The sequence below is a fragment of the Jatropha curcas genome, unplaced genomic scaffold (genome assembly GCF_041381405.1).
Source record: "Jatropha curcas cultivar XTBG-Jc1 unplaced genomic scaffold, XTBG_Jcur_1.0 HiC_scaffold_269_pilon, whole genome shotgun sequence".
NCBI classification, from domain to species: Eukaryota; Viridiplantae; Streptophyta; class Magnoliopsida; order Malpighiales; family Euphorbiaceae; genus Jatropha; species Jatropha curcas.
Window position 1 is genome coordinate 4,934 of NW_028322441.1, and position 15,212 is coordinate 20,145.

The following is a 15,212-nucleotide window of genomic DNA, read 5'->3' on the forward strand; positions in this document are numbered from 1 at the left end:
GTGTGCACCTACCGTTACCGTTACCGTTAACCACGGGTTGGCTTCTCGTCGTTGCGCACCGGACAGTCTAGATTTGATCACAGCCCGCAGGGTGGCCTCCTGTTGTGAGCGCTTGATGATCTAGATTGGATGGAGACCACCGGGTTGCCTCCTGTTGGTATGAAAAAGAAAAGAGAGGATAGAAAAACAATGAGAGGGCTGGTCAAGTGAGGATTAGACCGGTCGGCCAGTATGGGGGATCGGCTTCCTGGTGCACATGTGAGAGGATGAGCCATGTGGGAGGACGGCTCATCGGGGGTTCGGTGACTCCACTGACTAATTTCCACGTGATGTGATTATTTGAAGGTGATATTGTTTGTGGGTGCTGATGTTATGCCATATGATTGATTGTTGTGTGATCATTCAGTATATTAGGGCACATTTCGCGTGACTGTATGTGGTGTGTATTATTTATTATTATTCACTGAGTTACAAAACTCATCCCCTTCTCTCCAAACTTCTCAGGTAGTAGGAAGTTGCTGATTCAACGGAAGCTCTGCAATCTTCTCCGCAGAGTTATAAATGTAAACTTTATATTTCTGTTATTTAATTTCAGATGTATAAATTATTCTATTATCAGAATATTATTGAACTCCGCAGTTATAGGGTTGTGCATTTAAATTGGGCCTTGTCGTATGCGTTACTTTTTATAAATGGTATGGAATGTATGAGTTGAGTAATTAGGCTTACTACCGGCCTCGGGAGCCTTATGCTTACCTGGGCCCTAGTGCCGGTCCGGCCTACGGAGTCGGATCGTGACACTTTACCACCAAGCTACTTAATATATTTGAATAAAAAAAATACACATAATATATATATATATATATCTTATAGTTATTTATATTTGTAAAATGAATATTTGATGGTAATATAATTTTATTCATAAGTAAATTTAACAAAATTACATAAATTGAATTATAGTATCTTAATAATTCGAATATAGTTTTTTAACATAAAATATATTAAACAAAATTATATATGTAGTATTTTTGTCTTAGTAATTTAGTTAAACTTTTGTAGTTTAGTAATTGTGAAATTTAATAAAAATTAAAAAGAGTTATTAATCGAATAGAATGTTAATAGTGTTAAAATTAAAAATTTTAAAAAACTACTTACAAACATTACTAGTGAACTTCTAATGATAATTATAATTAAATCTTAATATGACTGGTGTGAAAGATGAAATCTAGATATAATTATACTAATTTAGAATATGACTCGTATAAAATATAATTAGTGAACTTATAAATATAATTATAATTAGATCTTAATTAAACGTCCTTTTATTTTTTTATTAGTGTCATCATATATATTAGTATAATTATACTTACAAGTCTAGTGTATAAAGATTAAGGATTACAATAACTATAATTAATTATAACCTACTAAACATATTCTGTAATAAAAAATTATTAAACTTAATACTTTATCTTGTGTTATTATTATTATAATTACTATAATATTGAAATATAATTATAGCTTTTAATTAATAATAATAATAATAAGAGTAATAATAATAATAATTATTATTTTATTATCAAACTATGTAGTTTGCTGTAGGAGGTTTAAATAAATCCACAAACAAAACTACGTCGTTTTAGCTTAATTTTAATGATATAACCAACACAAAAGTCTTCTCAACCCAACATATTCTCCTTCCCGTTGCTTCCGTGCGTGGCCGTCGCCTCCGCAGCAGTCCTGCTCTTCAAACGTAATACCAGTGCCAGGTCCTCCATTTGCATCCTTGATTTTTTATTTCTTTTCTCCATTTATTTTTTTTTCGTTCTCCTTCGTCCCTTTTCCTTCTTCTTTTTTTGGTTTTATTTTTATTGTATAAATACATATAAACAGACAAAGAGGACTTGTTGAATATATTGTTCAATTAATTTGTGGGTTTAGCCGGGAGATTTATGTTTATTGTTTTATTTTTTTCATTTGTGGATCTTGTGCATGTTTTATTTGTTATTCTCCATATAAAATGGTTTACTTTTTAGATGAATTTATTATACTTATATGCTAGATGAAACAGAAGCTCTATTTGTTGAATTTATCTTCACTTTCTCTCTCACATATTGTAAAAATCTATATCTTGGAGTGTGATTAGGTATTTTCAGGTTCAAAGCTTCTTGTTAAGTTGGATGAAGCTAACTATTTTCTTGGAAAATGTATATATTTAGATGATTGGGAATGTGATTAGGAATTTATCTTTACTGTTGCTTTTTATTCTTTATTTGTATTTTTTAAAATCAGGAAAAAATGTGCTGTAGCTAATTATAATTTTCTCTTTAGTCTTTTATTAAATTTTCTAGTTGAATGTATTATTTATTTAATTTGAATTATAATTCTTTTATTCTATTTTAACATTACTGGTACTGTTGTTCTAGAATATTACAGGTTGAATTGTTTTATTATTTCAGATTGAATTTTAAAGTATTTTTTATATTTTTTTTTGTTGCATTTTCGGGTTCAGATTCTGGTTTGGGTAGTATGCGGGTAATTCTAAACAGATTTTGGGATGGATTTGGGTATAGATAGTTTATTCTTAACGAATTTGGGGCGGATTTGGGCACTTGAATTGATAATTGGGTTCGGATTCAGGTAGTTGATTTCTAGCGGGTACCTGTCCCGCTGCCATCCCTACTCTGCCCCCACTCGCCCACTCCTCTTCTCTCCTTTTGTCTTCGTTAGTCCATTCGCAGTCTTGTTCTTCTACATGTTGCCATGGCCTCCGCAGTAGTTGCCTTCCCCGCTGAACCTCGAGCAGCGCTCTACGCTGAACTTTGATTGTCTTCCTCCATTGGCAGTCCTGCTCTTCCCTAATTAAACTCACTAATCTCAAATCTCTTCACAGCTGAAATCACTCTCTTATTATGTGTACTCTCTCCTGAGTCCTGCCCTCCATGTTTCAGCAAATTTTCAGTTTCATATGGTAATTGACGGTTTCATATTTAGAAGCTGTTGCTTGCTTAGCCTGTTTATAAAAGAGCGGTGACCCAGTGCATTAAAGCATCCCATCTTAGTCTATATATTTTTATAATATGGAGTATTTTTTCCACTAATATTTTGGCTTGTTATTGATTCTATTTTTCTTCCTTTTGGGTGCTAGTTGGTTATTGATGGCTGCTAGTTCTAGAACTGAATCTAATAGTGGTGCTTCAAGCTCAAAAGAAGTTGAGCCAGCGACGCCCCAGATTCAACCTTTCAGCATGCCTACTATGGAAGAGATTCGTGCCCAAGAAATATGGGACAATTGTGCTGTTCGTAGTGTTACAAGTGGAGTAATGGGTGAGATTATGGTACTCTCCTTTGTACTTGTTTCTTTTAATTAAAATTTTTCCCATTTCTAGTTGCACTGGAATTAATTTAAGAAACAGATTGCTGTATTTTTTATGTGATATAATTGTTGGAATCTATGAGGTGATGAAGTTGAAGATCAAAACTTCATTTCCCCATTGAGGTGAATAATATTTTAATTTTTATATGCTGTGGATAAATGATTGACCTGATTCAATTCACTCAAATGGTCTTAGGTGGTGAGAGGTTGTTATCTATGTATTACTATCTTTAACAAATTTTTGTTGCAACATAAACTTCAGTTTGCATTTTAAATAATAGATTGTAATATTCTTTAACTACCATGTAAACAAATAATTATTCTTTCGGGTATTCTTACTTTTAGGTTTGGGGTTAGACACATACAGAAAAAAGTGCAGGTTATTAGGGGGTGTTTGTGAGAGAATTACTAGATAAATAATTTTCATATTTCAGTTAGAGAAAAATTTGATTATATTTGCTTTCATGTTCTCTGATATTTATGTATGAAAAATTGTTGTCCTCAACATCCCTGCATTTGCTTCTTCATTGGTTGTTCAGCAAATATATGAGCCCTTTTCTTTATTCTCTTTTATCCCTTTATTTTTTCCCTTCTACATTGCCTGTGTAATTTAATTTTGTGTTAAAAAATGTTTCTAGGAGGTGGGATTGGGATGTTCTTCGGTCTTTTTCTTGGTTCATTTGATAATCCATTAATGCAAGGAGAAATGAGTGGAAGGCAGCAATTCATTTATACTGCAAAGCAAATGGGGAGAAGAGGCTGGAGTTCTTGCAAAGCATTCGCAGTTATGGGATTGATTTTCTCTGCTGCAGAGTGCATAGTTGAAAAGGTATCATTGGGAGTATGTGAATGGAAAATTATGGTTGTGTAATTTTCGATTTTGAATCAGTGGTATAGCAACTGAGTTATATTGTTTGTTTGAAGGCACGGGCAAAACACGATATTACAAATACAGCTGTGGCTGGTTGTGTAACTGGAGGTTCAATGTCAGCGAAAGGTAACTTTTCCTTTGTTTCCAACTTTCCATTCAGTTATATCCATGAAAAGCATTCAGTTTGAAGTAGTAGTCAGATATTGCTGCTCAACAGAATGCTCCAAAGGAAAAAAGCAAATAAATATTTGAGGAAGTCAATTTTACAACTTTAAAACTTGATGTACTTTTTCTTCCTTTTACATATGTTTTTGCTCCTAATACAAAGGTTTAATTAGCTTGTAGCGAGCTCCACTTTTAGTTTGGAGTTCAAGTCCCTTAAGGATTAGGATTACTTTGTGTCTAGGAGTTCTTGTTACTTGAGATGCTTTATTATCAGTTTTTCAATCAATAAATTTCTAGCAATTATGCTTCTTGGGATTTTGTATGCTGCTTATGGGGCCTTGGATTTGCTGTATAAGGATATTTAGGTGGGAAGCCCAACCCTTGATCTCTATTTGTGGTACTATTCATAGACACAGTGCCTTACCTAAATTATTGAAAAACATTTCCTGTAACTTATTTTCTTGTTCTGTTTGCTTCCTAGTTAATAGTGGTTCCTAATTCTGGTACTCTGCCTAAGTTTCAGGTAGTTAAACCTTTCGAACCAACCCAAAAAATTGGGTAGAAAGTATCTGAAAGCTGCGTAGCACCAGAAATGGAGTTCTCTTTCAAGTTCCAGCAGTTATTTCTCTTAGAGCTCAGTTATAGAGCAACACATGGTCATGGATTCCACCTTAGGTAACGTAGGACGGGGTTGGATGAAATTTGGTAAATCAGATTAGAAAAGTAAGTGTGATTGTTCGCAGGAAATTTAGAAATAACATAACTTGAGGTTTAGAGACATGCAAATAGATGAAATCATGCTCCTGTCTTAATCAAAAACTGAAAATTTGAGACTGAAATTGATCCCTCTAAAAGGAGACTTCGATGTAGTTTGTAGGATTTAGTGTGGAATTTGAGAGAATCAGAAAAAGATGTCAAGTATGAATACAGATGACAATACAGTTTCTAGGATTTAGTACGGAAGTAGAAAGAATCAGAAAAAGATATAAAGTACAAAAAACCGATCACGACCATGGTGTGATCATGCTTGGCTTCTCCCCATAACTTGCCTTGCTTGGTTCACTTAAAGCACTAAATCTAAAGTTCTAAACCCCATACTGCTACCTAACCCCACTAAATATACTTGCTAGAGCAGTAAGATTACAACAGAGAACATAAAAACTAAAATTCCCCCATATGCAAACTAATTAACAGTATCTCAACAAGAATCTCACCATTCCAACAGTTTAAGTAGGTATTTATAAAGATTAATTTATTCTACCCCTAGGGATTAGGAAACCCAGATTAGGAAAATTGAACTAACATTAAATAGGATGAAAAGAAAATATCTTTACATAATGTTTGCTTTAGATGCATACCGCAAAAATTTGTGGAATTCAATTGAATTCCATGTTTTGCTTGTTTTTTTTTTATTTTTTTATTTAAATTTTTAATTTAAGATAGTTTTGGAATTCAATTGAATTTCTAAATGTTATTATTGAGGATAGTTTTGGAAGTGAGGACAAAATGAAATCCAATTTTGAAATTACACCAAACATCTATTATGTGGAACTCAATTGCATTCTATAGTTTGAGTTGTATCAAACCAAACATATGAATTCATTTCTAATGAATTCTAAATAGAATTCATTTCAAATGAACTCTGCAACTCTAATTATATTAAAATAATCCTGGTTATAATAAAATCCTTAGGTGTTAAAGCCCTAAACTTCCTATTGAGAACTGATAGAAAATTGAAAATAATTCCCAAGTGTAGTTTTGCTTGCCTGCTTCTTTCTTCCCACTTGGAGAAAACTCAAACCCATTTTGTAGAGCTCTATGTTCTTTAATAGAATTTCCAAAGTGGAACTATGAACTTCATTCTTTCCTTTGCAGCAACCTTATCAGTACATACAAAATCAACCATAACTTGCGATGTTTAAGCACTCTTGGATCTACCAGGAGTAAGAAAATGAGCTGTTTTGCAATCTCTATTTTCTTCTCCATGGTCTCTTCATTAGCTTGCCTTTTCTCACTCTGGTGTAAATTTGCTGTTAGTCTAACTTGCTGCGTTTGTACCTCTACCTCCACCTTAACCTTGAAGTTGTGGAACTGCAATTTGAAGGCTTTACTCTTCAATAGTGGCTGATTCAACATATTGGCCATCAAAGACAGCTGTAGATAATTTGCCTAAGTTTGCTCTCATATCCTTGAAAGTAGTCTCCATTTGTTTGCATTTTATCCTTAAACACTTTGATTCCAGTCCTCGTAGATGGTAGTCTCATGGTTTGTGAAAGAATCTTCAATCTTGAATTGAATGTATCACCTTTGGAACTCAGCTCTGTATTCGTCACTGTCCTAACTGGGATTGATAAAGAAGGATTTCAAGTAAAAGGAAAGTGCTTGTTTGGCTTTGGTACCAAACTGATGTAGACAGAATTAGATCAGGAAAAAGAGGAGAAAGTTGAAATATGGGAAATCAGATTAGATAAATAAGTGTGATTGTGTGCAGGAAATTGATATAGCATAGATATTGAGGTCTAGAGAAATGTGAACAGTACCACAGGTAATGTAGCAGCTAAAGAAAGGAGAGATTAAATCCAGAAGTCAAGAAAAAAAGGGTCCGCTATGTTATAAGATTAAATCAATACTACTGCTAATATTAGGAAATCCCAAATTTAGAAAATTAAGCCAACAGTAACTAAGACAGAAAGAAAACAACTTGCAATTTCCTTATGACAATTTAAACCCTAGTGTTCCTTGGCTGCGTCACTAGTTTTTTCAAATAAAATGAGTACAGATTTTCTTTCTCTTGTGGTTTTGTGTGTGGAGGTTTATCCACTCTATTAATACTTTCACCACTTAGATATGCACAGATACTTAGTAAATTCAAAGATAAATTAAGCTATGAGATTAATTAACGAAAAATATTTCAAGGAATAATTAAAAAGAAATTCTTTATTAAAGGTATGTATGTTCTTTCTGAAATATGCACCTTCAATAGACTAGGATGCAAAGATCACTAGACTGTAGCAGAGCTTTATAGGTCAAGAAACTAGAGAAGCTTATTCTTAAATAGCAAAAAAGATAAATCTTTTTGTCCATAGTGACATTATTAGTATCACTATTGTCACCACCTGCATCTTGTCATCCGTCTTGTGTTAGGCATGAGTTATCTCACACTATTTTACTATTCCACATAAAGCATGAAATTAAACTCTTTTTTTTTTAATTATTTATAAAAGAACTTGTGGCTTGATTGAATTTAGAAAAATGTCAGTTGTTGGATTATGGGACTGATTTAGATGCTTTTTTTTAAAGTTCAAGAAATCTCCTTTAATTGTATATGAAATATGGTCTTATCAGTCCTCAGCTGTGTTGTCCTCTCTAATGTGTGTAGAAGTTGAGGAAAAAAGAATCAAATATACTAGCATGATACTTGCTTATGTTTATCTTATTCATCGTCTCTATTCATTTCACTTTAATCCCATATATCTACCGTTCTTTCCAGCTGGTCCAAAAGCGGCATGCGCTGGTTGTGCTGGGTTTGCGGCATTCTCGGTTTTGATAGAGAAGTTCCTAGAAAGGCATACTTGACACATATCCTGCTCTAGGTTTGGAGGTGCTTGTTGATTCCGGTTTGGATAATGAGTTAGGTTGGCAATCGCATTTTACAATTTTAAGCATCGAACTTCCATTTTTGGCTCAATTCAAAATTTTTCTTCAGTAGTGAAAGGGGAATACCATTGAAATTATAGTACTATTTATATTTCTTCAATTTTCTGTTTGTTAGTACTTAGTAACAGTCTTTTCAAGTTTTCATACTGATGATTCCCCTGTGGGTTCATCTACAAATTTTACTTTGAGAAAGTGACATCAATTGTGCCTGTGGATATTTTATTCTTGTTGAAAGATCTTTCAGGAATTAGAATTCAAGTGTGAAGTGTAAACCATTTCTGGAGGTCATAAAGAAAAGAAAGTCTGCATCGGAAGCTGAAGCTTTGATGCAAGTTAAAACAGTAAAAAGAAAAGGGAAAAATAAATGAACAAGCTGATATCATTTTGCTTTCTGTACGTCTTTAAGACCAGGATGACAGCGGACAGATATATTCACTATATTTCTTGTATTTGGCATGTGACCATAATTTGTTGCCAGAAATGAATGAGAGTATCCAGATTTAAAATTGTCCCAACTCTTAGGGATAATTTTAAATTTAGTGTTGGAACTTATTTTATTTTTTATGAATAAAGTGTTTAAATTAATAATTTTTTAAGATTGAGTTCATTTTGCAGAATAGGAATATAAAAATGAATTATTTTACCTTACCATTTCGTTTCATTCATTTTCTAATTTCTTGTTTTCCTCTTTATTTTATTTTTCTTAATTTTATTGATTTCAATTTAGAATATTGAAGAAATGTATGAGAATTATTTTATATTTTTCTGAAGCAGATATATAAGAACATAAAAAATGGAAAAAAAAGGGAAATGAAATTAATGTTCATGTATGATAATGTATGATACTATCCTTGAGAGATGAGATGAGATAATAGAGATCCTTTCTTCTTTGATTGAATTCGAACTCTGGGTATGGAGTTCTTTTAAACTCTCAGGAGGGCCTGACACGAATCCGGATATGTATGATACTATTTATTGAGTAAAAGATTCTATTTCTGAGAGAATTTTACAAATAATTAAAGTTGAATTGAAAAATAAAATAAAAGAAAATTCCATATGCCCAATTTGTAATTATCCCAAACTCTTATTATTTCCATGTTAATATTTGGTTGCCTATCGCCTGATTTTGCAATAGCTTCCTGCGATTACAAAAGGAGTAAGATGATTGGGTCTATTAGGAAGACCATCATTGATGCGTTGCTAAGATTGTTTTTGCACTGATCTTTGAAAATTTTGATGATGGGAGCTTTTCTCACATAAGTTCTCTCATGGAGGTTGGAAATGATCCCATATTCTAGTGGCAAGCGGTGATGCTTCGAGACCTTTGTACTAATTATTGCCCAATAGTTATATGGTAACTGATGGCAAAAAAAAAAAAAAAAACTCTTGAAGGTAGTGGTGAGCAATATTCAGAAAAAAAGAATGAAAACTAAACTGAACCAAGTTTATTCGGTTTGGGTAACCTGACACTTCAAAAATTTCGGTTTTATTAGAGAAAATAAGATTTCTTAGGCTGCCTTTGATTTTTATTTAATCCAAAAATAAATAAACTTAAATACACTCAAAATAGTAAAATCAAATAGAAATTGATTCAATTTCTGTTCGATCTTATATACCATTTTATGCGTTAGGCCAATAATATGTACAAGCAAATCTACATATTTATATAAAGCTTAAACAAATTAAAAATTATAATCAAATTATACAAATAGTAATTACGGTTTCTCTCTTATTTTTTCTCTCTGGTTTATCTAACCTTAGCTTTTATTTAAGTCTACCATTGTTAATCAGCGGTAGCCCCCTGCTTTTCTTTTTTCTTCTCGCTCTTAATGTTTTATTCGTTTTTAATAAACTCAGATCTTTTTTTTTTTTTTTTTTTATAGATTTGTTTTTTCTTTGTTTTTTTTTGTTATTATTGCTTTATCTCTATATTTAGAGTTCTTTTGTCCCTATTTCATGAGGGTTTAGTTCTTTCTTTGTGAATGTTTGTTCTTAAAAAAATATGATATTATATTTCATTTGGTTGGAGAATTTAGATCTTGTTTTACTGATATCTATCTTTGACCAATGAAGCATGGTAGTACGGCTTGTTCCTCCATTGATGCTATTAACGCATAGTAGTTTGAACTCATCTGTGTACGTCATATGCAACAAGTTTTTAGAAAAACAAACTAAGCATAGAAGATCCAGAAAGTTATTTTGTCATCCAAATCAATTAAAGGACCATTTGCTACTATGAAGATTTATATCGGTCAAGGTTATTCTCAAGTAGAAAAATTCAATATTATTTCTTTTAATTTTAGTTTTATTATTCAAAAGAATATAGATAATTCTTTTATTGATGAAGGATGAACGAATTTTCTATTAATTATGATAGTAAGTTCTAGGTCTGGTCTAATTAAGTATTTGTAATACTTGATTTTATTATTAATGAATTATATTTCTAAAAAAAAAAAATTAAAAATTTGAAAAGCTGATTTGGCATATTTAACGTTCTATTTATTTATTGTTGATAAATTTACGTTTTTCTTTTACTTTTTTTTTTTTTTTTTGTAATTGAGCACTTATAAGTACTTTTCAATTTAAAAATTAATAATTTATTATATTATTTATATTAAATTATTTAAAAAGACAAAACGTTATTTATATATAATTATCTATATAAAAGAAATTGCCATATTTATTTCTAAATCATTATTTTTATCTCGTCTATATACCATTTTTTTATCAAGAGGGCCACATGTCCGTTATACAATTTTTTCTTTTTATACAATTTTACTCGTGCCATGTTAGCCCTATAAGGGTGAATGGCTTTCAAGGGAGATTCCACACAAGGATCGGATAATCATCTCTTGTTTAAAAGACCTAAATCATTTTTACTCAAATCAAACCCCATTGGTAGTAATTTAGCTTCTTTGTTGTTTGCTATATTAATTTATCTGCTTTGTTATTTACAAGATTATTATTGTATTTTCCCCTTTTTTTTTTACCGAAAAGATGGATCATATATTATTAATATCATTTAAAAGAATATAGATAATTTTTTTATTATTGAAGGATCAATGAACTTTCTATTAATTATGATAATAAGTTCTATGTCTAGTCTAACTGAATATTACTGATTTTTCAACCAGCTTAATGCTTCCCCCACTCTTAAAGCCTCTGCCATCGCTGCATGTTGCACCTGCCTAAGAGATTTCAGCTTGTCGCCAACACATCTTCCATTGGTATCAGGTACGATCCAACCAACCCTAGCCCTACCAGTTGTAACATCAAACTGATGTCAAAATTACACTTATATCCATTAGCTGGAGGTTTCCATCTCGGGTTTCCACTCGCAGTAGCCGACTTATCAGAAGTACGCAGTACTAGTAAAACAATTGCTTCTCTCCATGCATGGAGATGCTGCTTCTCATGTCTCACGAGGAAACTTGGCTCTGATTGCTGCTGGTGCCATATTAGTTTGTTGCGAGCATTCCACATCTCCCACACTACAACACACGCTTTACCCAACTGCAAGTGATCAAATCCGTTACTTAATACTTCAAACCACCCCTCCAAACTACTCACAGATCCTCACCACCTTACATTTGACTCCATCCAACTAGTTCTTGTAAAGTCACATGTCACAATAAAATGGAGCACAGTTCTACACCTTGGTTACATCCGGGACAGAGGAGTGGAGCATCATATGGCGTGTTCTTAGCATAAAAAATACTGGCAGAATATTCAATAAGACTTGCCATATGAAAATTTTCACTTTCGGAGGGATACTCAACCCCTAAACCTTACGCCAAATAGTAGCTACCCTTGGGATCAAATTGGCTCTGTCATAAAGTAACTTATACCCGCTTCTAATAGTGTATAGGCCTTTGCACTACAAAATAAACGCCAAATTGCGACCGATTTTATTCGGTCGCATTTTTGCGATCGATTTGCGACCTGTAGACAAATAGTCGCAGATTTTAGCGCCGAAAATTCCCGCGAGTTTGGTTTTCAGTTTGCGACCCTTGTACTACGGATTTGCGACCGATTTGCGACTAAATATATTTCCGTCCCAAAATTGCGCACTTCAAAATTAGAAATAAGTTCTGAGACCGATTGGCGACATAATTGCGACCGAAATTTCGAGTCGCAAATCGGTCGCAATTTTGTCGCGAAGTAAAACGATGTCGCAGAATTAAAATTTGCGACCGATTAGTCGGTCGCAAAATTTAGGGCTTTAAACGCCAGACGCCCTCCTTCTTCTTTCTTCTTCTTTCTTTCTTCTCCTTCTCCTCTCCTCTCCTCCATCCACAGCGCCGCTCCAGCCCCTCCTGACACCGCTCCAGCCCGCCTGACGCCGCCACCGCCGCTCCATTGCAGATCCGGTCACTCCTCAACGCCGTTCGCCACCGTTTTGAGGTAATTAGTTTTGCAATTTATTTTTTTTCGAATTTTTTTTTTCTTTTTGCGATTTATGTGTTTTTTGCAATTTGTTATTATTATTATTATTATTATTATTATTATTATTATTAATATTGTTAATGTTGTTGTTATTATTATTGTTATTATTATTATTATTATTATTGTGTTAAATTGTTACTGTTATAGTATTATTATTATTATTATTATTATTATTATTATTATTATTATTATTATTGTTAATGATATAATAATTATTATTATTAATATTGTTATTGTTATTATTTGAAAAATAATATTGTTATTGTTGTTGTTGTTATTATTATTATTATTATTATTATTATTATTATTGTTATTAAAATTGTTACTCTTATTATTATTATTATTATTATTATTGTATTAAATTGTTACTGTTATTATTATTGTTATTATTATTATGTATGTTTTCCGTGACCAAGGTTCTGAAACTGTTGGTCTCAATATAAAGATCGCAAGTTTCAGTTTCAAATAAGTTAAAATTGAATTTATAAGTTGATGGAACTTTAAATTAACCTAAACCTAATCAAAGTTCTGAAACTGTCGGTCTCAATATAAAGATGGCAAGTTTCAGTTTCAAATAAGTTTAAATTGAATTTATGAGTTGATGGAATTTTAAATTAACCTAAACCTATTTGAAAATTAACAACTCATAAATAATTCAAATATATATAGATATAATAATCACAAACTTGAGCTTCATGAAAACTATGAAGGATAATAACGAAGCAGAAAAATTCAATTTGTAGAACCGAATTTCTTCAATAATTGTTCAATTTCTGCGAGATAACAGCTTATTTAGACCCAATTTACGAGTCTATCTATGAATCAAATTAATGAAAAATATATATTTTTTTTCAGAAATGAGTTCTTTCTGACTGTTTACTAGGAAAAAAAGAGTAAAGTTGGAACAATTTATTCATTTATTTTGTACCAAAAGATAACGTACATGGTAGGTATTGGCGGTTAAGCAATTTAAACATAATCAAAGACTTAATGCAATATCAGGTTATTACATGTTCTTAATTATTGGCAACTCTTTCTTGAGAAGTTTTGGCTGTGTTTTTCTTTATTTTATATTATTGTCTTTATTATTCTTAAATATGTTTTTATTAAATGAATGATGAGTTTGGATTGGAGGTCTAATAGTGGCCATTTTGCCTTTGGAGAATGTTGGTATGATATAGAAGTGTTTATTGAAGTGTCTTTGTATTTGAGATTTGATTGTCTTGTGCTGAAATGCTGCCGAATTTTTTTCCAAAAAATTCAATATGTGGAATAGTACACTTACCTTTATATATATATATATATATATATATATATATATATATATATATATATATATATATATATATATATATAACCTTTGTATTGAATAAATGAACTTAGTGATTTTACATTTATATATAGTTACCCTTATTATAGAAATAACCTTAGTTAGTTATAAGTGTAAATTGAACGTTACATTAGTGGCGTGTTTTAAGGATGGTTTAGACTAATGCAATTACATATAATTTACCCTTTATAAACACATTGTTAATTAGGTAAAAAAAATGCGAAATAATCGAGATTGGATGTACTGGAGATTCGAGGTCAATGGGATATTAAGACAAGAGTTCCTGCAAGGATTGGCGGCGTTTATACAGTTTGCAGTTGGTAATCCTAGTTTTATGGATGGTAATAAGTTGAGGTGTCCATGTAATCACAAGAAGTGTCGAAATCGAGCCTTCTCAGACATCGATACAGTGAAACTTCATTTGTGCAAAAATGGGTTCGTGAAAAATTATTACGAATGGATACATCATGGTGAACCTCGAGTTGCCAGTGGCTCAGGCCACTCCATTCCGGTAAGTTTAGAAGTTCAGCCTTATCAATTTCTGTATGGTAATCAATGCGAGTAGAGTACAATGTGATTGGGATAATATGGAGGAATCGCCAAACGTAGCAGCACAACAATTGTTTGACATGCTAAGTGCAGCTAACAGTGAATTGTGGCCTAGATGCAAGAATCATTCAGTTCTGTCTGTTGTGGCATGATTACTACACATGAAAGCGGAGCACTATTTTTCAGAAAGGTGTTACGATGATTTTGTGCAGTTAGCAAAGGAAATGTTGCCTGAAGGCCATTCAATGGTTGATAATTTTTATCGAAAAAAAAATTAGTTCGGGGATTGGGACTACCCATAGACAAGATTGATTGCTGTCGTAATAATTGTATGATATTCTGGGTTGTTGACTCAGAATTCAGAGACTGCAAGTTTTGTAATCTACCAAGATATCAACGGCGGGGTCAAGGGACTGGTAGAGTACAGAGAGAGAAGGCTTTCAAGAAGATGTATTATTTCCCTCTTGTTCCTCGCCTTCAAAGGTTATATGCATCTAAGGCGATAGCTGAACATATGACATGGCATGCTTTACATGAATATGAGGATGGTATAATGACTCATCCGTCATACTCTGAAGCGTGGAAACATTTTGATAACATTCATCATTCATCCTGTGTTTGCTGCTGATATGAGAAACGTGAGATTGGGGCTTTTTACTGATGAGTTTCAGCCGTTTGGCCAATCATGACAACAATATTCATCATGGCCTGTCATTGTCACACTATATAATCTACCACCGTCAATGTGTATGAAAGATGAATATATGTTTTTGTGTGTTATTGTTCCTGGCCCTACTAATCCAAAACATAAAATTGATGTG

General features: G+C 32.3%; 1 protein-coding gene across 2 annotated transcripts; it reads left to right on the forward strand.

Moving 5' to 3' along the window:
* The first annotated feature begins 1,661 nt into the window (after nt 1–1,661).
* LOC149491885 (mitochondrial import inner membrane translocase subunit TIM22-4-like) lies at nt 1,662–8,662 on the forward strand. Of its 2 annotated transcripts, XR_016319241.1 has the most exons (6): nt 1,662–1,766; nt 3,146–3,324; nt 4,012–4,202; nt 4,298–4,370; nt 7,900–8,044; nt 8,302–8,662. XR_016319241.1 is itself a non-coding variant. In XM_089716982.1 (5 exons), the coding sequence occupies exons 2-5, from the start codon at nt 3,156–3,158 to the stop codon at nt 7,983–7,985; spliced, it is 519 nt and encodes a 172-aa protein (XP_089573108.1). In that variant the 5' UTR covers nt 1,662–1,766; nt 3,146–3,155; the 3' UTR covers nt 7,986–8,662. The 2 variants fall into 2 exon arrangements, 1 of the variants encoding a protein (XP_089573108.1); XM_089716982.1 differs by having other exon boundaries at nt 7,900–8,662.
* Nucleotides 8,663–15,212: the final 6,550 nt, after the last annotated feature.